General features: G+C 32.1%; 1 protein-coding gene and 1 long non-coding RNA gene across 2 annotated transcripts in view; one reads left to right on the forward strand and one right to left on the reverse strand.

The window, feature by feature from the left end:
• Window positions 1–2411: 2411 nt before the first annotated feature.
• Window positions 2412–23522, reverse strand: part of LOC111702019 (E3 ubiquitin-protein ligase SHPRH) — a 29553-nt gene continuing 8442 nt past the window's right edge. The window contains exons 17-52 of the mRNA XM_023473538.1: window positions 23340–23432; window positions 22946–23016; window positions 22179–22250; window positions 20594–20787; window positions 19680–19779; window positions 19136–19203; window positions 18604–18725; window positions 18371–18460; window positions 17965–18043; window positions 17464–17569; window positions 16188–16287; window positions 15699–15854; window positions 15285–15347; window positions 14935–15032; window positions 13554–13627; window positions 13154–13236; window positions 12664–12738; window positions 11937–11998; window positions 11338–11472; window positions 9923–10031; window positions 8896–8978; window positions 8551–8629; window positions 7836–7885; window positions 7626–7697; window positions 7485–7561; window positions 7239–7306; window positions 6733–6854; window positions 6507–6636; window positions 6337–6392; window positions 6095–6147; window positions 5762–5815; window positions 5193–5254; window positions 4590–4703; window positions 4277–4338; window positions 4045–4165; window positions 2412–2929 (exon numbers count right to left, since the gene is read on the reverse strand). Of these exons, the coding sequence (XP_023329306.1) occupies window positions 2573–2929; window positions 4045–4165; window positions 4277–4338; window positions 4590–4703; window positions 5193–5254; window positions 5762–5815; window positions 6095–6147; window positions 6337–6392; window positions 6507–6636; window positions 6733–6854; window positions 7239–7306; window positions 7485–7561; window positions 7626–7697; window positions 7836–7885; window positions 8551–8629; window positions 8896–8978; window positions 9923–10031; window positions 11338–11472; window positions 11937–11998; window positions 12664–12738; window positions 13154–13236; window positions 13554–13627; window positions 14935–15032; window positions 15285–15347; window positions 15699–15854; window positions 16188–16287; window positions 17464–17569; window positions 17965–18043; window positions 18371–18460; window positions 18604–18725; window positions 19136–19203; window positions 19680–19779; window positions 20594–20787; window positions 22179–22250; window positions 22946–23016; window positions 23340–23432 (3510 nt within the window). The 3' untranslated portion in view covers window positions 2412–2572. The remainder of the gene's footprint in view (window positions 2930–4044; window positions 4166–4276; window positions 4339–4589; window positions 4704–5192; window positions 5255–5761; window positions 5816–6094; window positions 6148–6336; window positions 6393–6506; window positions 6637–6732; window positions 6855–7238; window positions 7307–7484; window positions 7562–7625; window positions 7698–7835; window positions 7886–8550; window positions 8630–8895; window positions 8979–9922; window positions 10032–11337; window positions 11473–11936; window positions 11999–12663; window positions 12739–13153; window positions 13237–13553; window positions 13628–14934; window positions 15033–15284; window positions 15348–15698; window positions 15855–16187; window positions 16288–17463; window positions 17570–17964; window positions 18044–18370; window positions 18461–18603; window positions 18726–19135; window positions 19204–19679; window positions 19780–20593; window positions 20788–22178; window positions 22251–22945; window positions 23017–23339; window positions 23433–23522) is intronic.
• On the forward strand, window positions 10447–10965 carry LOC111702023 (uncharacterized). The gene is made up of 2 exons (XR_002765329.1): window positions 10447–10699; window positions 10910–10965. It is a non-coding gene; the product is annotated as an uncharacterized LOC111702023 (long non-coding RNA).

Here is a 23522-nt window from a genome sequence, read left to right on the forward strand (position 1 = left end):
AATGTAAACTTTTTCTTTCTATAGTTCCAGTATTAAACTATTTGAATGTGATGATATTTTATCTACAAAAATTTGTTGTATTATATATAGTTTTAAAAATGAAACTTAGGAATGAGGTGCAAAAACCAGTGACATCCTCCCCCCCCTTCCTGCACTAGAGAGAAATATGAAACCAAATAAAACTGTCCAAGAGGTCCCGCCCCCCTGTCCGACATATCCTTACCCTAACGCTCAACACGAAAAATCTACACATCTTCTGTTTTGCAAATTTTTTTCATGTTATACTTTTTTTATAATATCACATGTAATCAATAAAGTATTTTTGTAGAAATTTTTATTACTTAATTTTAAACATTTGTCATGCCCCATTTTTTCTTAAACAAAAAGTATAAAAAAGTAAAATTTCTTTTTTTGGTGATTATTTTCTCCAGAATTCTCCAATTGGAGAAAATTTTGTTGTGAATAACAATAGGAAATATATTATTTTTGAGAAAAAGTTCGAGAATTAATTCTCGGGAAAATATTCACCGATTTTAAACCCAGAATACAACTTACTTTTTCTCCTTAAGGCAGTAATGGAACTAGATAACTAAGAGAAAAAATTCTAGAAAAAAACTAGAAGAAAAAAGAACGGAAAAATTAAAATTCTCGTACATTTTATGCCTAGTAAATTTGGGGAAACACTGGAGTTTATTCTCCAATTGGGGAGACATTTGGGGAAATTCAGGAGAATATTAGGAGTAAAAAAGAACGAAGAAAAATGTTTGAAGAAATAAATATAAAAAGTGTGAGTAAAATTCTCCAAAAATTTGCTCCTAGTAAATCTAGAGAAAATATTAAGAAAGATAGGAGAAAAAAACTAGAAGAAAAAATAACAGAAAAATGCAGTGGAACTTTGGGGGTTAAATTCTCGTACATTTTATGCCTAGTAAATTTGGGGAACACTGAAGTTTATTCTCCAATTGGGGAGACATTTCGGGAAATTAAGTAGAATAATTGGAGTTAAAAAAGAACGAAGAAAAATGTTCGAAGAAAAAAATATAAAAAAGGTGAGAAAAATTCTCTAAACATTTGTTCCTAGGAAATCTAGAGAAAATATTAAGAAAGATAGGAGAAAAAAACGTCGAAAAAACTAGAAGAAAAAATAACGAGAAAAGGCAGTGAAATTTTGGGGTTTAAATTATCGTACATTTTAAGCCTAGTAAATTTCAGGAAACACTGGATTTTATTCTCCAATTGGGGAGACATTTCGGGAAATTCAGGAGAGTAAATGGAGGAATTGACAAAAGTATGGAACCACCTGGGGAGTTGGTTCCAAAAAGTGTCCACCGATTTTCGTGAATAGGTCGTTCAAAAGTTCCGAGAATTTCTCGAGAAAGTGAACAAATTCTCTAGAATTTCTCTTGAATTTCCCCAAAATTGTTTTCTGGGATAATACTCTGTTTGTTTTACACTTCATTTTATGTTTCGCAAGATTCTGAAATAAATCTACTATTTTTAACTTTTCAAAATCAGCATGTAATGCATATTTAAAGTGAAACAAAAATTGAAATAAGAAAAAATAAAAAAATGGTTTTATACTAATTTATAAAAATATGGAAATGGCTCGCTAAAATGGTAAAAACTTGTTGGAAACATTTGAAATTTCAGAAAAAAATTCAACGATTTTTTTCCTCTCTTTATCAGAAACGCGTCATAGTACGAGAATACAAAAAATGTACAATTTTTTGAGAAATCAAAATGAAATTACAATTTTTTTAAGTAAAAACACCTCAATAACGTGTGGAAATGTCTCAACTTCAGGTGTTGTTTGAAAAGTCTTTAATGAAATAACGGAAACGCTTCTAAACTGTTTGGAAACAATGTGCGGAAATGTCTCAACTTTATGTGTAGCCTTTATTGAAAAACAGAAACGAAACACAATTATAATACGAAGAACATTACTCACAACTATGAACTAATATTTTACAATAATTACAAAGGTTTCAACTTTTTGAGCAATTAAATTAATTCATATACATATTGCATCCATTGCATGTTACAATTCCAGAAAACCAATTAAAACTGGTTTAAAATTTCATTTTTATAATTACTTTTAACAATTAAAAATAATATATAATGGATGATTTTTAATTTCATTAGCAAAAAATAATTATTATTCAGGACTGAAAATTTTTATAATACTGATTTTCTTTGTAAAAAGTGTTTAAACACAAAACTGAATTTCAATGTGAAAAATTTAACAAAGTGCACAAGACCAAATTCACAATATGAGCTAAAGGGGATTCAAACGAAAGCTAGGAACCCCAGGAATACAGTAGCAGCAACAAATCCAGTGTTTGACCTTCTAATGACCTCTGACGACCTCTAATGACCTAAATGACCTCCAAAAATGAAAATGTTTTAACTATGACTTAATGAATATCAAACGAAAGCTAGGAACCCCAGGAATACAGTAGCAGCAACAAATCCAGTGTTTGACCTTCAAATGTGTCAACTCCACTATCCCCTTTTCAAGAAAAAATCTAGTACACTATACTGAGATTTGGATTTGTTGGTTCTGTTATACTGATCAATCCAATGCCAGAACTTCATCATTTTCAGTAAAAAACTCGTCTGCCGCATTTTCTTCTTGTACTATATGCGACTGGGAATCTCCTGCCGATGCGTCGACCGGAAGTTCGGATTCTGATTCGGTTTTAGGTTCAGTACAGATAGGCATTGTTGAGCTAATTGAAGAGGACGGGATGTTATCTGAGATTGATGTGGTTAAAACTGCATCATGGTCAGATGTTGCTGAGCTGGGCGTAGTTACAGATTCAGGTGAAGTTGGTGTGGTTACCGATTCAGCTGAAGTCGGCAGGGTAACAGACTCATCGTTCTGTTCAAGGGTTTGATCAAAATCATCATTGAATAGCAGACGCAAATCCTAAATTTTTTAAAATTAATTCATCAAAGTTTTTTACTTTTTCATTTATTTTTATAAAACGTAGGTAGATATTTTCTTTCTAGAGTTTCACTCTCTATTGAGATTCTGGTTCTACCTGTATAGTAAGTAGATTCTCCTCTGTACCCTCGTTCTACCTGTATAGTGAGTAGGTTATAATTTGTATCCTGGTTCTGGTTTTACCTGTATAGTGAGTAGGTTATAATTTATATCCTGGTTCTTCTCTGTATCCTGGTTCTGGTTCTACCTGTATAGTGAGTAGGTTCTCCTCTATATCCTTGCTCTAACTGAATAGTAAGTAAGTTCTCCTTTGTATCTAGGTTCTACCTCTATAGTGAGTAGGTTCTAATTTGTATCCTGGTTCTACCTATATAGTATGCACTATGCAGGTTCTTCTCTGTACCTTGGTTTTACCTGTATAGTGAGTAGGTTCTCCTCTGTATCCTGATTCTGGTTCTACTTGTATAGTGAGTAGGTTCTCCTCTGTATCCTTGTTCTACCTGTATAGTGAGTAGGTTCTCCTTTGTATCCTGGTTCTACCTTTATGGTGAGTAGGTTCTTCACTGTATCCTGGTTCTGGTTATACCTGTATAGTGAGTAGGTTCTCCTCTGTATCCTGGTTCTACCTGCATAGTGAGAAGGTTTTCCTTTGTTTTCTGGTTCTACCTGTATAGTGAGTAGGTTCTCCTATGTATCCTGGTTCTGGTTCTACCTGTATAGGAAGTAGGTTCTCATCTGTATCCAGGTTCTGGTTCTACATGTATCGTGAGTAGGTTCTCCTATGTATCCTGGTTCCAACTGTATAGTGTAAAGTGAGTAAGTTCTCCTCTGTATCCTGGTTCTGATTCTACCTGTATAGTGAGTAGGTTCTCCTCTGCATCCTTGTTCTGGTTCTACCTGTATAGTTATGAGGTTTTCCTCTGTATCCAGGTTCTACTTGTATAGTGAGTATGTCCTACCCTGTAACCTGGTTCTACCTGTATAGTGAGTAGGTTCTCCTCTGTATCCTGGTTCTACCTGTACAGTGAGTAGGTTCTCCACTGTATCCAGGTTCTACCTGAAGAATGAGTATGTCCTCCCCTGTATCATTGTTCTACCTGTATAGTGAGTAGGTTCTCCTCTGTAGAGTGTCCCCCTATATCCTGGTTCTGCTGTTGACTGTAATAATGCTTCAGCATCTGATGTATCCTCTCTTCTATTGTAGTTCGAACTAGAAACCTTAGAAGAAAAAAAATCAAAACCGTCTAAAAAACTTTAAATGCTCATTTAAAGTCAATTAAGATTTAAGATACAAAGCCCTGTGAATCGATATTTATGAGAACTTATTACCTGTGAACTACTGTTGATTTCTTCTGTCCTATTCTGTGAATTCTGCCAATAGCTTGTAATTCCTGGATAAAAATATGTTGATGCTATTGTATAATTCTAAAAACTAAAAAATTCTTACTGCGGATTTTACATACATGTATAAAGAATCAAATATTCAAATAATTTTTTTTTTACTAATTTGCGAAAAAACTAAAGAAATAGATCTGGGTGCAACTGATTTTTCTGCATTTTTTACAACATTTATTTGATTCGAAAAAAAAAACCATTTTTCTAATCTTTTTCAATAAAATCTAAAACACGGGTCTGCCCTTACCTGAGCTGGATTAAGAATAGGTTCAACCAGAAGAACATGATTAGCTTCAACTAGATTAAGTCCGTTTGCTCCTCGACTTACAGGAAGAAGAAGAACTTTCACATCTTGGCGATTCTAGAATTCATAAGTTTTTTTATCTAAAGAAATTGTTGATGATCTCATAGGGGAGTTTATCATCAAGAATTGCCATCTTATATTCACAGAAGAAACTTAAAAAAGAGAAGCAAATTTAGTCGTTTCTTTTCAAACGTTTCGCCGATTTTTTTCTTGTGTCTGTGATGTAGACTACACTTTCTACCCAAATCGCGGGCTTCAATTGTCAACTATCAAGGTTTATAAAGAACCGTTGTTGATTGTTAATGGCACAGATTTAATCAAATGAATCAAATCATACATCGGAAGGAAGGGTCAAGAAAATGTAAAGACAAGCAAGTCCAGAACATATAATATCATAATGAAATCCAAAAACAATGAAAAAGCGCAACATACATCACGCTTTGAATCGTTGATGTAAGAACTTAAGTATTTTTGAGAGAGGAACCTTTATTAAATTTAAATAATCTATCGTTTAATAAATATTCTAAATACGGCTGTTTCACCAACCTTGAACTTCTGAATGTTTCTTTTAAACTCCGACTGTTTAGAACTATTGGTGGAGTGAAGAGCTAAAATACAAATATAAAGTTTATAAAATAAAAAAATAGAAACCAACAAGTTTTATTTCTCAAAAAAAGCGTTTCTTGTAAACATAGGAAATGAGGAAAGAGCTGCTATTTCATACAAATATAAAATTTATAAAATACAGAAATTTTCATTCTGAATGATTTCTTGTGATAATAGGAAATGAGCCAAGAGAATTAAGCAAGACTGTCAACGGTTCAGTGAAAGCTTTAAAGGGGGTATTTACGAAAAATAAAAGGGGGTAAAGGATAAACTATATTTTTGTAATAAAAAGCACAAAATTCTCTGCTTTTTGCTGCCAAAGAGGCAGGACAGCGTATTTTAGGTTCATATAAAACGGTTTTATATTAATTTCTTTTAACGGAAACGTAGGATAGAAATCAAAATGGTTTTAATTCATTCAAAATTTAATTATGGTTTATCTCTTAGCCCATTTTATTAAAATAAATTTTGAGAAAACGTTTACTACGTTAATTATAAGTTTTTGAAACCTGCATAAGGAATATCATTTTCATCCAAAGCTGCTCCAAGAATATCCAAGACATCTGGAGATATAATAAACTCAAAACTATCAAACTAAAGCTGACATTTTGTCTTCTTTTAAGTCTTTTAAGATTAACATCTAGGTATAAAGATAGAGAGAGAAAAAAGTTTACAAACATTTCGATTTTTTGCATAGAAATTGATAGTAAATCGTCGGTTAAAGAAAACCTACACAAAAATAAAAATAATAAAATTCCGGTTCAATTTTAAACAAACGGTTCAAAAATGTGTCCAATAAATATATTTGTTTGAAATTTGATTGATTGATTGAGTCTAGTTTCCTGGCCATGTAGAGAATACCAATGCTTTAGCATGCTCATCCTCAGACCTAATCCTTTAGAAAAAATAATTTAATCAATCCAAATTTGAAAGATTATCATTTAAGTATCTATTTAAGTAAGTCCATCAGATTTTATATCTAGAACAAGGAAAAAGTTCTATTGAATTTATTGAAAATTTCAGAAAAATTAACAATATTGAAGAAATATATTATTTAAAAAATATAAATTAATGTTCAAATTACCTGACCAGCGCCCTTACAACTGCTTCTATTTTAGTGGAATGGCTTCCTTTTACATCCTTTAAAATAAATAATAAAATCAAATAAGAATTATATACACTGACTGAAGGGGAAACAATTTATTTCTTTAATAATTTTTGCCTTCATCGAAATTTAAACTATACTTTTCTAACCTCTAGATCTAGATTATCTGCCTCGTCGTTATTCTTTGTTGAAACATAGGAGATTTCAGCGCGAGCAGTCAAACTTCGACAAACTGCACATTTAGTGCCGCGTCCGGTACCGTACTCATCAAGAAGCAGTCTATAATTACAATTTTACATTACGGTGTGTCATGCATAATAATTTACAAAATCAGGACTGAAAAATCAAATATAGAAAAAAAAGATAAAAACGAACCGTATACACTCAACACAGTAGCAGTGTCCGCACTGTAGAACACTCCACTGTGTTCCAAGATCTTTCTGACAAATGGGACACGGTTCAGGGTTGTGTCCCCCCTTCTTTCCATACTCAGATCCCTGAACAGGATTTACAAAATTCGGATATTTAGATAAATAAATAAATCAAGTTGATTATTAACATAATTAGTAATTCTGTTTAGAATCTAATTCATCATTACGGCATGAAAATGTTTAATTTGTCTGGATTTTTAAAAGAAACTTGACCGTTTGCAAACGCAAAAAATATTTCCAAACTTAATGATTTCACTGAAATTTTGGCTCTTTTTTTAGAAAAAAAAGATGGAATCTTTCATCTTACTGACTGGAGTTAAAATAATAATTTAATTACATTTATAGTCAAAAATTTATCCTTAAAAATCGTCCTTGAGCTCCTGTTTTATTAATTTAGTTATTAACTAACTCCACCAAGGCTGGGGATGAGTATAGGGGGTCAAGTTATACCTGAAGATTCTTTAAGTAAAGAAGCTGTCCTAGTTTTCTCTTCATCTCGTTTTTACTTGTCACTTTCTCTGACAAACAACAAATTATTAACTACATTTCTAAATTCTAATAAAAGGATAAAATCTTAAATTATTAAACGTTGAAATATAAAATACAATTTTTAAATTACTATTACTGTGGTAAGAATTCAGCAGGTAAAAAAGTGTTAATTTAAATGCTTTTGTGCACCTTTCCAGGAAATATTACCTGCTACAAGTTTTAGCCTTTGTGAATCCAGTTCATGTTTCTCCAGAATATAAATAGTTTCAATCTTCTCTTTAACCCTAGTATCATAGTATTATTTAAATAATTAAAAATAAAAATAGTTCTAGAGTTTTTTTTCTCCACCTGGTTGCAAAGTCTGTTCCTTCCTTCTTCTTCTTTAGGCTGCCTTCAGGTGTAAATGGTTCATCGTCATATCTAATCATCATCACTAATTTGAACGCTATCATGTTGGTTCGCAGTGTTACATGTTATAAAGAAATGTTCTCTAAATCGAAAAGGTTGAAAACCTTGGTGATACAAATTCTTAAAACATTGTGTGTTAACTTTTCGAACCTTAGTCTCAATCTTAATCTGGACATATTGAGTTCATCTACTCCAGCAACCTAAACAATAAACAGTGCAGTACAAAGCCTACTCCATCAACCTAAACTGTAAACAGTACATAACCTACTCCAGCAACCTAAACAATAAACAGTGCAGTACATAGCCTACTCCATCAACCTAAACTGTAAACAGTACATTACTACATAACCTACTCCAGCAACCTAAACAATAAACAGTGCAGTACATAGCCTACTCCAGCATCCTAAACAATAAACAGTACAGTACAAAGCCTACTCCATCAACCTAAACTGTAAACAGTACAAAACCTACTCCAGCAACATTAACAATAATCAGTGCATAACCTACTACAGCAACAACAATAAACAGTACTGTACATCATACTACAGCAACCTAAACAATACACAGTGCAATACATAACTTACTCCAGCAACCTAGTCAATACACAGTAAAGTACAGTACCATTCCCGCAACCAACCAACACTACAGGATCTATACAGTATTTATCATAATCTGGCAACCTGGACTGTATAGTGTATATAGAACAGTTAGAAAAACATAATCTACAGCAGGAACTTACCAGAACGGTAAACAAAATATATCAGTTGCACTATTTTTTACAAAAAACATGACTTGTAACACCAAATATCAAATCTAGTACGAATTCTTTCTTCTAGGTATACTTTGAAGGCAAGTCTTTAATTACCTGATCAAATATCTGTCCGAGTAGAATTCTGGTCAACCTAAACTCCTTCTTTATATTCTCCAGTAGCTTCATCTGGTTACTAAATACCATATGTAAGAACAATAACGTCCTATAGATAGCTGAACTACCCAGTAGCCAGTATTTTACAACTCCATCTCAGTTAAGGGAATGTAAACGTGATTTCAAGTGAACCTCCATTTTTAGAGTTTTATTTTAACCTATATAGAAATTACGTCCACAGTTCCTTACAAACCATCGTTTTTTTGTCGCCACAAAACCAAAAATGAAGAAGGGCTAACTAATGATATTATGGATAAAGAGGGACCGAAAAGTTATATTATCTACCTGGCCTCCTCTAGAACTGAGGCATTAATGTTTTGCATCCTATTCTTAGCAAACCTATAAACAGCTCGACAAATTCTCTCTCCCTAAATTTATGAAAATTATTTAAAAAATAACATAAAAATACATTTTTACTATTCAAGAAAAGAAGAAAGAGTTTATCAAGCTCGCTAAATCAATTATTTGACTAACTGTTCAGTGTATGTACATTGTACATGCATACTAACGACCCCTTAGCCAGAATCTTTGTAATCACATACGGTGGTCCCCAAAATAAACAAAAATATGTTCAGCTACTTGTAGGCGAACGAAATAGATTAGGACAAGAAATACAGCAAAACTTTAATAATCTAACATTAAGTTTAATCAATACTCATTCAGTTTTTTATCAGGTGGTCATTGACTCTATTTTGACGACCACTGTACACCCTCGAGAATGTTAAGTATTCTGGACAAAGACCTTGATCAATTTAAAGCAGATATACAGAAACAGATCATTGAACAGTCTCAAAATGTTGTGTATGAATGAATGAATGAAAAATATTCGGGTCTAGAGTTAAGAAAAATATAACATCGTAGAACAACCGTTTGCTGGAAAAACACAAATAGCATAAACTAATTAGAGAATATTAGAACATTTCAATTTCTTATCATTGTAAGGTAATTCAAGTTTCTACATCAAAATTTGCAAAAGAGTGGATTTTTTACGAGTGTTTGGTAAAAGACATTCGAGCTAAACTTTAAAAAATATTCATGACCTGGATCCGGATTCATTGTTTTGCAAGTCGGATCCAGGATCCAGATCCGGAAACATTGTTTTACAAGTCGGATCCAGGATCCAGATCAGGATCCAATGTTTACAAGACGAATCCAGTATCTAGATCCAGATCCATTTTTTTACGGGACGCATCCAGGATCTTTATCCGGAGCCTTGTTATTTAGGACAATCCGGACCAAAATGATCTAGATCCTAAGCACTGGATGGATGAATAAGAAGAAGAAAAGGATTGATGAATGATTGATTGATTACCTCCGAGTCTGACCATGTTCCTCTCCTGAGTTCATCCAGGAGAATAACTCCAGACTCTTCCAGCTGTTTTCTCTCTTCTGCAGTTAGTGAGGCTCTAGACACCAGGAAATAATTCAATAAATCAAGTAATCAATAATATCTTAATTAATTAAAATAAATCTTTTGACTTTTAAGCAATCTTTCAATTAATCAAATTAAATTTTCCAATTAATTAATCAATCTTTTAATTAATCAACTTATATTTTAACTATTTAATATAATTTTATTAATTAATAAAATATCAAAATCAAAATCAAAATATTATCAGAAAATTAAATCAATTTTAAAAAATTAAAATTTTAATCAAATCAAATCTACAATTCCTAAGAATCTAGAAATAATTTTAAATGGAGTTGTTTTAAATTTTAAATCCACTTAATGTATAGAAACATATTTTATTGTTGCCTAAATCTTAATCTATGGATTAATAAATATTTGAGCCCTTTCCTCCCTTGATCTCCCCCTTGACAAATATGAATCTAATATTATCCTACACAGGATGATTGCTGCCAACTCTGTGTTTGATTCTTTCTGGACAAATGGGGAAAGATTTCAATCACAGCTATAGCTAGAACTCTATGCAACAGAGCTACGCCTACTCTTGAATCTCTTGAAGACCATTGTTCAGTGTCCAAGCTATATAAAGTTCAACTAAACTTCAAGAGAAGCTAAAACTAATGAAGAGCCTAAACTGCAGGATATAAAAGAGCACTAAACTAAACCTGGAAAAGCCCACAAGTGAGTATTTCTTTTATAAGTATTTGAAGAATTTAAACATGATGAAACTTCTACTGAAAAAGGAATGAAAATTATCAAGCAAGAAACTAAAGTTCAATTGAAAGCAAATGAAGATTGTCTAACTACAAACAAATTCACAAAGTTTATTTTGGAGAAAATATTCATTTTTTGTAATTATAATTTTATAAAACTAATGTGATTATTTTTCAGTTTTCCACCACTTTGGATGCTGTAAGAAGAATTTGCTCAATAAATGCTAAATACAGCGTTGACTTTTAAATGTGCGTGTGTAATAAGGCTAGAAATTCCAGAGCGCTTCCTGCATTGCGCTAAAATTGTTATAAAATGCACAAATACAAGATCAACTGTCAATACAAGATCAGTTGTCAATACAAGATCAGTTGTCAATACAAGATCAGTTGTCAATACAAGATCAGTTGTCAATACAAGATCAGTTGGCAATACAAGATCAGTTATCAATACAAGATCAGTTATCAATATAAGATCAGTTGTCAATATAAGATCAGTTGTTAATACAAGATCAGATGTCAATACAGATTTCGATCTCGCATTATTATCAAGAAAAGATTCATGAAAATACTGGAAACACTTAACACTGTAAATAATATTTAGAATACCTAAGATGGCAGTCGACTGCTCTATTTAGGAATGTTTCTGGATCATTATCCACCAACTCCTTCATACTCTTCTTCATCAGCTTCCGCATCTTATCAATCTCTTCCAACTTCTCACTCATCTTGTACATCACGATTCTAAAATAAACACTTTTTATCAAGTTTTCAGTTTTACAATAATCTTCACTTTTATGCCAGAAGTCCCGCCCGTGCTTTATTTGCATTGAGAAAATCACATGTTTTCATCGAAATCAGCAAATTGTCAAATAATACCAAACTTTCATCTTATAATTGTAATAGATCATCACTAAACTTACCAAAATAGTAATCTTTGTAAAAGTGTTAAAAAATGAAGGACATAACATGATAACGTATTTGTTTTTGAGCGGACAGAAAAGTTTTCACATTATTTTGATATTTTACCAATTAAACTAATATTTTAGGAAGAAAAAATTGGAAAAGAATTGAATACTTTTGCCATAAAATCCAGAAAGAGTAAGACTATAAAATGTTTGACAAAAACTGCAAAAGTATGAGAAATTGCTTGTTTTTAAATTAACAAGCATAACATTTAAATATTGAAAAGAAGCACAAATTATTACCTAGTGTTTGGATATTTTGCCTGTATTTCTCTTAACTCCTTCTCATCAGCAATATCAAAAAACTAGAGAGTCCATATTCAAATTCAAGTTCACACTTGCCAATAATGATTTATATTTATATATTTTTTTTTCTTCAAAATTATCAGAATCGACAGAAGAAAAAGAAATAAAGGAAGAATAAAATTATAATTATAATTTTTCTGCATTAACTGTATCCAAATTAAAAATTAAAAATAATAAATAGTTAAAAAATTATTTGAATTTTTAAGATAAACAAAGATGGATTATCAATTAGCTGAATTTAACTACAGATGGAACCAGTATAAGGTGCTGGCTTTATATTTTGTATCATGTTTTGTTCAATCTTTATTACATAATCTGAGAATGTTTACCATTTTAGATAATAATTATAAAGTGAGATTAGACTTCATTTATTGAATTATATGGCCAGAACCATCAGAAAAGCATCCTTTATCATTTATTGGAGTGCTTAAATTTCTTTATTGAGAATATATTCATATATAATATATCCTATGATAAAATTAATATTTATTTGCCATCTCTGATCCAGATAAATTAAATGAGATCCCGGATTAGAACCGGACGTTCTAGAAGTGTGGAGAAGAGGGGAGTGTGACAATATGCCGTTCACAGGCGAATCTTTAAGGCTCGTAGATCAACATACATTACGATTAACGAACTGAAATGAATATATATGACGACCTCCCTGAGCTAGTTCATCATGAACTTGTTTCATGAGAATATTCTCCTGCTGGGAGCTGTCAACCCAGTTAATAACTTTCTAAACATTAAACAAAGAGGTAAATAGAGTTGGGAATTTATTAATGAAAAACGAAAATGGCAGAATAATAAAAAACAACATCTTTCTATTAAGTTAAAAAATCACAGATCAAACAAAGTTTGAAATTTATAAAAAAAAGAGAAAGCTGAACTGGTTCAGCCATTTCTCACTGTTTAAAATTACTCATCCCAGATTCATAAAAAAGCAGCTGTTGAATAAATACTAGAGTGCGATAAGTCAAATCTTAAGCGTTTAATGCGTATGGAATAGAATGTACAAAATCTCTTAATCTGAATTAATGAAAACACATTTTTTTATTATATTGATAAACAATCTCTTGAACTGAATAAATGGGATCCATATTCCTCTATTCTATTGATTGAACAATCCTTTTAGTGAATAAACCATGAATTACCTGGTACCAAGCATCTCTCTTTGATTGAGTAGCATATCCCTCTTGAACCAGCTGGTCTACAGGTTTAAGCGCAGCCTTGGCTCCTGTGCACATTTTAATGCAGAAACGATTGAAAAAAAAACTAATAATAAATCAAATGCAGTGCTTTAAATCTATTCTATTTTGAATCAGATTCGTTTATCTGATTTCTGGACCCACCCTATGAAAAAATGGATACAGGTCCGGTTTTAGCAAACAGAATTTAAAATTTGTTTTCCAAACGTAGTGTTTTGTTTAAATTTTGATGAATTTTTTCAACATTTCTTTTCTTATAAAATTTTTTTTCCACGGGCAACGCCGGGCCCTTCAGCTTGTGAACAATAAAATAAGAAGTAGCTTAGTTTTTGTAATGCAAAAATACCTTCAACTCCTACTAAATATTTCTTCATGTATCTTTCCTTCAAAGCCTTCATCATATCTCTGAGCTCAGAGTCCCTGAATTTTCATAACATTTTTCAATGAAACTTAAAATCTCGTAAGCGTAAAAAATACCAGGACCAGGTAAGGAACCATGAAAATGCCGGGACCAGGATTATGAACAATGAAAAGTTGGGACCAGGATTAGGAACAATGAAAAGTTGGGACCAGGATTAGGAACAAAGAAAATGATAAGCCCAGATTAGGAACAATGAAAATGATAAGACCAGGATTTGGAACAATGCAAATGATGGAACCAGAATTAGAAGTGTATATTAGTTGTGAGACTCATATTTTTGGCCCAAAGAAAATTTTGGGATTTTAGTAGTATAAACAGGTCAACTTCAAGGTCCCCCCTGAGCATTTCTGATACTGTTTTTTTTTTGGTTGGTTTTTTATGTGGTTTTTCCTTCCCCTTCCCTTTCCCCTTTCTCCTTTCCCCTTCCCCCTTTTCCCTTTCCTCTTGCCCCTTTTCCCTTCCCTTTTGCCCCTTTTCCCTTCCCTTTTCCCTTTTCCCTTCTCTTTCCCTTTCCTCTTCCCTTTTTCTTTTCCCATTCCCTTCCCCATTTTTCATTTTTCCTTCATTTTTTCCTCCAAACCCAAAGAAAGCTCATATTTTTATGAAAAATCAAAATGCTAGAACCAGGATTATGAACAATTAAAATTATGTAAACCAGGAATAGGAATAATAAAATGCTGGGACCAGGATTAGGAATAATTAAAATGCTGAGACCAGGATTAGGAATAATTAAAATGATGGGACCTGGATTAGGAACAATTAAAATGATGTAAACCAGGATTAGGAACAATTAAAAGAGCTGAGACCAGGATTAGGAACAATGAAACTGCTTGGATCAGGATTAGGAACAATGAAATTGCTGGGACCAGGATTAGGCACAAGTGAAACTGCTGGGGCCAATATTAGAAAAATAAAACTGCGGGGGCCAGAATTAGGAACAATGAAACTGCTGGGGCCAGGATTAGGAACAATGAAACTGCTGGGACCAGGATTAGGAACAATGAAACTGCTGGGGCCAGGATTAAGAACAATGAAACTGCTGGGACCAGGATTAGGAACAATGAAACTGCTGGGGCCAATATTAGAACAATAAAACTGCGGGGGCCAGAATTAGGAACAATGAAACTGCTAGGGACAATATTTTGACAATAAATATAAGAATTAGGAACAAAACCAGAAATTTCTTTTAAATAAATAAATAACTTAACATATGTTTAATAATATTTATGACACATTTATATAAATAAACAGACATTTTACAACAAAAAATTTTATTAAAAATTAAGAATTGTATTTTGTGGTTTACCTAAGAGTTGGCTGTATATCAGCATGATTTGCCTCTATGAGCTCTGCTAGGTTAGAAACTGTATGAAGACGCTGTAATGTATCCGTCTTTATCTGTCCCTATTATGTTTATAAAAACCATGAGATAGTACGAATGTGCAATGTGCATATCAAAAATAGGAAAAATGTGAATTTAAAAATTTCTTAATGATATTATTAAATCATAAACATCATCTTCGAAAAAAAAACTTATTTATATTTTTTATTTGATTAGTTATTTGTTAACTTTAGAAGATTAGTTACTCAATAATTTGTGTTACTCCTGAACAATATTCTTAGTTCACTGTAAAGTTTAAAGCTTTCAATCCCTACCTCATGCTCAGAAGCAGATCTAAGTACTTCTCTGTAGTTTTCAACCGCATCTACAAACTTTTCCTGAACAGATTTTCAATTTACTTTCTCTCATTTCAGCCGGATTTGCACAAGACAACGACGGTCAAGCTACAAAAATAAGTATTGTTTAAAGTTTTAATTTTTCCTTCTTTTTTATTCACTACAAAATTGCTTGAATTTAACAGAAGTATTTCTAATCATTTATTAAATTAAAAGAAAAGTAAAAAAGTAGAGAATGTAAATTGTTAATGGAGTTTTAAACAAGTTCTCTAAACAAGTGTACAAAACTTCAAAACTTTACGTCTTAGGAATCCATTTTAATTATTTTATTTATATTAAAGATTAAATGTCCAGCTTTCCGGCAGATTTTTATTTTGTCTAGTCTAGTTCTACCTGGATGATATCAACACCTGCCAGGCCGTTCAGAGCAGCAACGTACTGTCTGTGCGACTCTTCAGTTTCGAGAGTAGCTTTCTTTATCAACTGTTCCAGCAACTGCTCCATGGTCATCGTAGTCTTCTGTAGCGCCATGAATTGTCCACGAACAGCCTTTGTGAACAAAAAAAGATTAAAGGAACTGTAACCGTAATTTCCAGTGACTCTCCTTCGATGTACCCTTAAAAGCTTCGTCTGATGAAGTATGAATTAAATATACATTTTTTATTAGATTAAAGTTTTCAAGGGAACCATTGCTAATCGGACATGTCTCTCTTTTTTTTAAATGGAGGGTCCCTTAAGTTTACAACAAATGACTTTTGAAAGGAAAAAATTCCTTTCTGCATTTCAAATCAAATTAAACAATTCATATTTTAAACTATGCATTGTAAAACCTAGATAAAATAAGACAATATCTGTTTTATGAATATGATATATTTAGCATACCTGGGGATGACAGCAACTTTGCCTAAGTCTCAGTAAAGGTTGAAGAAGGTAGGATAGATTACCCCGGTCCAGTGTGGATAGTTTCAAGGATCCATCAAACCTGGAGAAATGGTTAATAATAATAATAATGATAATAATAGTATTCCCTATAAACTGGCTGGTAGGAAAGTTTCCAATAGTCCAGGGTGGAAAGTTTCAAGGAAACATCAATCAATAATATCTTGGGTAGTATCTACATATTTACCTAGTAACAGCTATATGATTACCTGGTTAAACTCCTAATAATATCCCTGGTGATATCTATATGTTTACCTGGTTAATCTCCTTATAATATCACTGGTGATATCTATATGTTTACCTGGTTATTCTCCATATAATATCCCTGGTGATATCTATATGATTACCTTGTTAATCGCCTTATAATATCCTTGGTGATATCTGCATGTTTACCTGGTTATTTTCATATAATATCCCTGGTGATATTTATATGTTCACCTGGTTAATCTCCATATACTATCCCTGGGGATAGCTATATGTTTACCTAGTTAATCTCCCTATAATATCGCTAGTGATATCTATATGTTTACCTGGTTATTCTCCATATAATATCCCTGGTGATATCTATATGATTACCTGGTTAATCTCCTTATAATATCCCTGGTGATATCTACATGTTTACCTGGTTATTTCCCATATAATATCCCTAGTGATATCTTTATATTTACCTGGTTAATCTCCTTATAATATCCCTGGTGATATCTACATGTTTACTTGGTTATTCTCCATATAATATCCCTGGTGATATCTATATGTTTACCTAGTTAATCTCCATATAATATCCCTGGGGATAGCTATATGTTTACCTAGTTAATCTCCCTATAATATCCCTAGTGATATCTATATGTTTACCTGGCTAATCTCCCTATAATATCCCTGGTGATATCTATATGTTTACCTGGTTAATCTCCCTGTAATATCCCTAGTGATATCTATATGTTTACATGGTTAATCTCCCTATAATATCCCTAGTGATATATATATATTTACCTGGTTAATCTCCCTATAATATCCCTAGTGATATCTATATGTTTACCTGGCTAATCTCCCTATAATATCCCTGGTGATGTCTATATGTTTACCTGGTTAATCTCCCTGTAATATCCCTGGTGATATCTATATGTTTACCTGCTTAATCTTCCTATAATATCCCTGGTGATATCTATTTGTTTACCTGGTTAATCTCCCTATAAATCCCTGGTGATATCTATATGTTTACCTGGCTAATCTCCCTATAATATCCCTGGTGATATCTATATGTTGTCTCCTATAAAAATGTTCTTCTACTGGGGAGAATTGAAGCCAGTGAACCTCTTCTCTTTGTCCTGCAACCAGATAATAATAATAATATAGAAATTAAACTTGCAAAGGTTTATGGGATCTTCATGCAATAGTTTTAGGTTAAGTAATAAATATAAAGAGGTCAGAACTTTTATATCGAATGTTGCCAATCCATGAACTCAGAATCCACAATGGAAACACTGAATTTTAAGCGATTACTAGCCTAACTCTCAAGAAAAACCACGCACTCGAATATTAGCAATCATTGGCCAAGTGCAGATTTTTGTTGACACTCTGGAGTTTTAATTTAATCCGTCCGGCCGGACTACTATAAAAGCTGTCGATATGCTTTTTCCAAATAAATTAAGTTTAATATTAAAAAAAGGAAAATAATCCGCATAACGACACAAAATTTTAGTAACTATAAATGAAAGTATACCTTGTAAATCAATTTGTTCCAGAACATCTTTTTTGCAGGTTCTCCATAGAATTTTACATAACAATTCTTCCATAGGGGCCTTAATAGATTTATTGCTAATGAAGCTAGAAAGAAAATTTATCATCTATATTAGTCTGTGTTCAAGCAACAAATCATAAAAAGAAATATACATCAACAAAATATTATCAGTTTCATTTTTAATTATTTAGTTACTAAAGGGACTGCCTCTAATTACATTTCCAATTCACAACAGTACTCCATAAACCTTTATCAGAAAAACAATGTTTCCTCGGGTATCGTTGTGCATCAGAAATACCATTCTTTTCAGAGTCACTTCAAACTACGGCCAAATTCCGCTTACAATATAAATATATGTTGTAAGAATCTATTCAGAAAATTTGTATACCTGTATTCCGTAGCAGAATGGATCGTAAATACATAGTTTCCACCAAACATCCAACATATAGGGATCTATCCGCAGAAAGGCCAATAATCCCTGTAAAAAACAGGACGGAAATACCAAAAGTGCTCTTCAGCGAATATTTTGTCAAAAAAATGGATTCTTGCAGGATGTTTTTTTGTCAGCATCAAAAATACTTGTAGAGAATTCTCAACAAAAACTACATATTCAAGTTTTACCTGTAAATCATTAATTGATTTCCCAATCGGAGTTCCAGTTACACACCACTTGTTCACACCTGATAACCGTTTAGCCATCTCAGCTGTTTTAGTCGTAGTAGATTCTATCATCTGCGCTTCATCTACATTATTAATATTATCATTAATGTTGCTGTCATTAATGTTGCTGTCATTAATGTTGCTGTCATTAATGTTACCGTCATTAAGGTTGCCGCCATTAATGTTGCCGTCATTAAATGTTGCCGTCATTAATGTTGCCGTCATTAAGGTTGCCGTCATTAAGGTTGCAGTCGATGACGATGTCGAATTGGACGTTAACTACTATAAATCCAGGCTTTAAAAACCTTTTTTGATTTTTTTTCAAAAACTCATTTTTTCCTAACAATTAGATATATATTTTAACCCAAACTGGTAAGCGATAAAACATCTTTTTCCTTCGTACTGGGGGAAGGGCATTTTAAAGAGAGGGGGTGATGATGGTTTTATATAGTTTAAATGTTTACAACACTTCAAAGAGGAGAAGTTAAATTACCTAAACATATTCTCCACCAGTCAATACAGGTGATTGGAGATGGCATTGCCATAAACCGTTTAGGATTCCTAATCAGCAGAACAGTATTTATCTATGTATTTATTATGAAGTGCATGATTACTCTAAAAGCACCAAAAACCCACCCATGAGGTAATTGAGACTATCATGGGCGGAATAGCTAGTTAGCGAGCATGACTGCAAGGATGAGAATGTTTGAACACAAGAAAGAAATCGTCTTTTATTTAGGCGTCCTCATTCATTTACAAAAAAGCGTGGTATATCGTATGTGTTACCGCCAAAATGCGCATATAAGACTCGAAAAACGTAGTGTTTTTTAGCATGCAAATTTATAAATTTTAGCTTTTAACATTTTTTAAACGATTCATTTGTTTTAAATTTTCTGATTAGTCTCGGAAATCGCAATTTACAACTTTAAACGATCCAAGTTTGGTGCAGTTATTCTCCAAACCAAATTAGGCTTTCAAAAGAAATTTTCCAGGCAATTTTTTTTTCATTTTCCCAAAATAAATACTCGTGCTCATTCCTAAACCGTCTCCCCTCGGAACTGTTAGAGTGCGGTAAATCCACATAGTTGGTCTCCTGGGCCAGGGTTTCATACGAGGTTATCACAATATCGTAGGTAGCTGAAAAATAAAAAATAAAGTAATGATTTTAACAGAGAGAGGCAGCTAAACGTTTAACTTGATTAGAAGTTAAACTAACCGTAACTAGTTCAACTACTTGTTTTCATAAATTCTATACTTTGAACAGTTTTTTTAGTTAGAACTGTCTACTTTATAATTTGCCCATTTCATTTTTTATTTATTTTTGTTTAACAACAATTGGTTACGATGAAGACATGTCAATTATATGTTGAAGTAAAAATGCCAACTTTTCTTGAATCATATCATGAAACAACCCTTGATGAATTATACCCAAAGAGAATAGAACATATTAGAATGTAATTTACTAGAAAAAAACTGTAAAACGGCCATTTTGTTGTACTGTTGCCATACTGCAGGTGTACTTCACATATTTACGCTATATAACCTTTTGGGGCCTGGACATCATTTTATAGAAAATCTAAAATTAATATTAAAAGAAAACCAAATTATGAAATAGGCTGGTTTCCTACTTGACCAATTATCATTTCACATAGACTCTATGCCTTTCACTTTACAAACGATGATTTTCCGTTATAATTATAAATCAAATGATGTTTTTTATTCACTTAATTCATTTTATAAAGTTTATTTAACAGCTTAAAAAAATTCGAAATTGAAATGGAAAGTCTAGGGAACATATTGTATTAATGTACTATACTGCATAAAATTTATGAAAGTTTACATGATTTGTACACTTTGAACTCCCTTTCAGGCTAAAAGGGACTGAAAAAATTCATACCGAAGGATCGTCTAAATTCCACTCTAATATATATTCTATTCTCTTTGATTATACCTAAGGTTCTGGGTTGAATGTACCCCATCTCCTTGGACCCCTTGTAGTAGAACATCCTAATCTCCTTGTGCTTGACGTGCTTCTGTATCTCCTCTATCCACTGGAAGCTGATGGCGGAGGGGGAAACAATCAAGGTGGCCCCGGAGGGAACTTTCCCAGCTTGAACCCAGCAATGAGGGCAGACATATTCACCCCTGGTAGTTATATTTCATTATTTATTTACTAACTTTTCTAATATATTACTTCTACAGGGTTCATATTCACCCCTGGTAGTTATATTTCATTATTTATTTACTAACTTTTCTAATATATTACTTCTACAGGGTTCATAATCCCCCCAGGTAGTTATATTTAATTATTTATTTATTAACTTTTCTAATATATTACTTCTACAGGGTTCATATTCACCCCTGTTAGTTATATTTCATTATTTATTTACTAACTTTTATAATATATTACTTCTACAGGGTTCATATTCACCCCTGTTAGTTATATTTCATTATTTATTTACTAACTTTTCTAATATATTACTTCTACAGGGTTCATAGTCACCCCTGGTAGTTATATTTCATTATTTATTTACTAACTTTTCTAATATATTACTTCTACAGGGTTCATAGTCACCCCTGGTAGTTATATTTCATTATTTATTTACTAACTTTTTTAATATATTACTTCTACAGGGTTCATATTCACCCCTGGTAGTTATATTTCATAATTTAATTATTAACTTTTCTAATATATTACTTCTACAGGGTTCATAGTCACCCCAGGTAGTTATATTTCATTATTTATTTATTAACTTTTTTAATATATTACTTCTACAGGGTTCATATTCACCCCTGGTAGTTATATTTCATAATTTAATTATTAACTTTTCTAATATATTAATTCTACAGGGTTCATAGTCACCCCTGGTAGTTATATTTCATTATTTATTTACTAACTTTTCTAATATATTACTTCTACAGGGTTCATAGTCACCCCTGGTAGTTATATTTCATAATTTAATTATTAACTTTTCTAATATATTACTTCTACAGGGTTCATAGTCACCCCTGGTAGTTATATTTTATTATTTATTTATTAACTTTTCTAATAACACCCCTGGTAGTTATATTTCATTATTTATTTATCAACTTTTTTAATATATTACTTCTACAGGGTTCATAGTCACCCCTGGTAGTTATATTTCATAATTTATTTATTAACTTTTCTAATATATTACTTCGACAGGGTTCATAGTCACCCCAGGTAGTTATATTTCATTATTTATTTATTAACTTTTCTAATATATTACTTCTACAGGGTTCATAGTCACCCCTGGTAGTTATATTTCATAATTTATTTATTAACTTTTCTAATATATTACTTCTACAGGGTTCATAGTCACCCCTGGTAGTTATAATTCATTATTTAATTATTAACTTTTTTAATATATTACTTCTACAGGGTTCATAGATAAATTATTTCCTAGTATTAGGGAACACAGCGAAAAATATCTAATATATCTAATAGTTCAAACCCCAAACTTGCCCAATTGACCCAGAAAAATTACTATTTAAACTTAAATATGTTTTACTACCTGTAGGGATCTTCTAGATTATATTTCATACAATCAGCATGCTGCTCAGTTCCACAATCTTTGCACTGAACCCTTAAATATTTCTTATTATTAACTATTCCTCTTTTGCCCAATTTTCACTGACTTAGCAAAAATGGCAGGTGATAAAATATTGAGAGAGATACAAAGCTATATTAACGAAGGTATCAAGAAAAAAATATGCACAATCCTGAGAAAACCAACCGGATATATATCACACTTTGATAAAAAATCTTCCACTGGCTAATTGGATTGACGTTCTTTAATTCGGTATTCAAATGATACCGCCATTTTCATTTCTTCGTCAACGTATCATGACACCTTTAAAGGGACGGTTCACGTGATTTAAAGAAACCTACATTCACAGTACTATTTCCGATTCACAACTGTACCCTTTACACCTTTAACTTGCCAAGGATGAATGAAATATACTTATTTTTTTTATATGAAAAAAGGTTTATTTTTCAATTGTGGTTTCTCTGTAACCGCGATTTTTCGCATTTATGCTGCTGAAGACAAGATATCTAAAATATCTCTGATTATTACTCCAAGTTTGAAGAGTACCGTCGATATTCGGACAAATACCTCTTGGAGGTCCACTTGAAACTACATCTGAACTCCCTCTAATGAACTTATCTTAAGATTAAGTCCTTTTTAGAACGTAAACTATTTTGGACCGTTTCCACGGGATGGGTTGAGAACTAAAGAAGGTACCAAAAATACTCAAAATGGTTCATGTTTAATTTAACCTGTATCCAGGCTTCCCTTCTGATTCGTCAGTTCCTCCGCATATACATTCAAAGTAACTTCGAGGCTCAACCTGTTCACAGAACAGACAGTTTCTTTTTCTTTATTATTATCAATAATTAAAAAAATAAAAATAAAAAAGATAGGTGAGTAATTAAAAAAAATTACAAAAAGAAAATTGAAGGATTTGTTAGTTTTATTTTATTTCAATTTAATCCATCAAAACTATTAATAAAAGGAAATGATGTTGAATTAGGTTCATATAGATTGATCGAGACATAAACATTAAGAAACAGNCAACCAACCACCGTAAAAAGATGTGGCTATGACCACCCCCCTCCCCTGAAAAGTTCCTGTATCTAAAATCTAATATCTAATTTATATTTAATATCTAACCTTTTCACTGAAGAATGATTTTCTCCATTCTTTACTCCGCTTGTCTGTTGCATAGGATGCAAGACTCATAGGCATAGACATATCATACATAACCTTAACATATCACACTGCTGAAATGAAAATGAACCATCAGGTTTCAAGGCAAGTACTTTTTCTATTCTTTTATGCAGTCTACTGAGCTAT

This window comes from Eurytemora carolleeae, unplaced genomic scaffold (assembly GCF_000591075.1).
Source record: "Eurytemora carolleeae unplaced genomic scaffold, Eaff_2.0 scaffold458, whole genome shotgun sequence".
NCBI lineage: Eukaryota > Metazoa > Arthropoda > Copepoda > Calanoida > Temoridae > Eurytemora > Eurytemora carolleeae.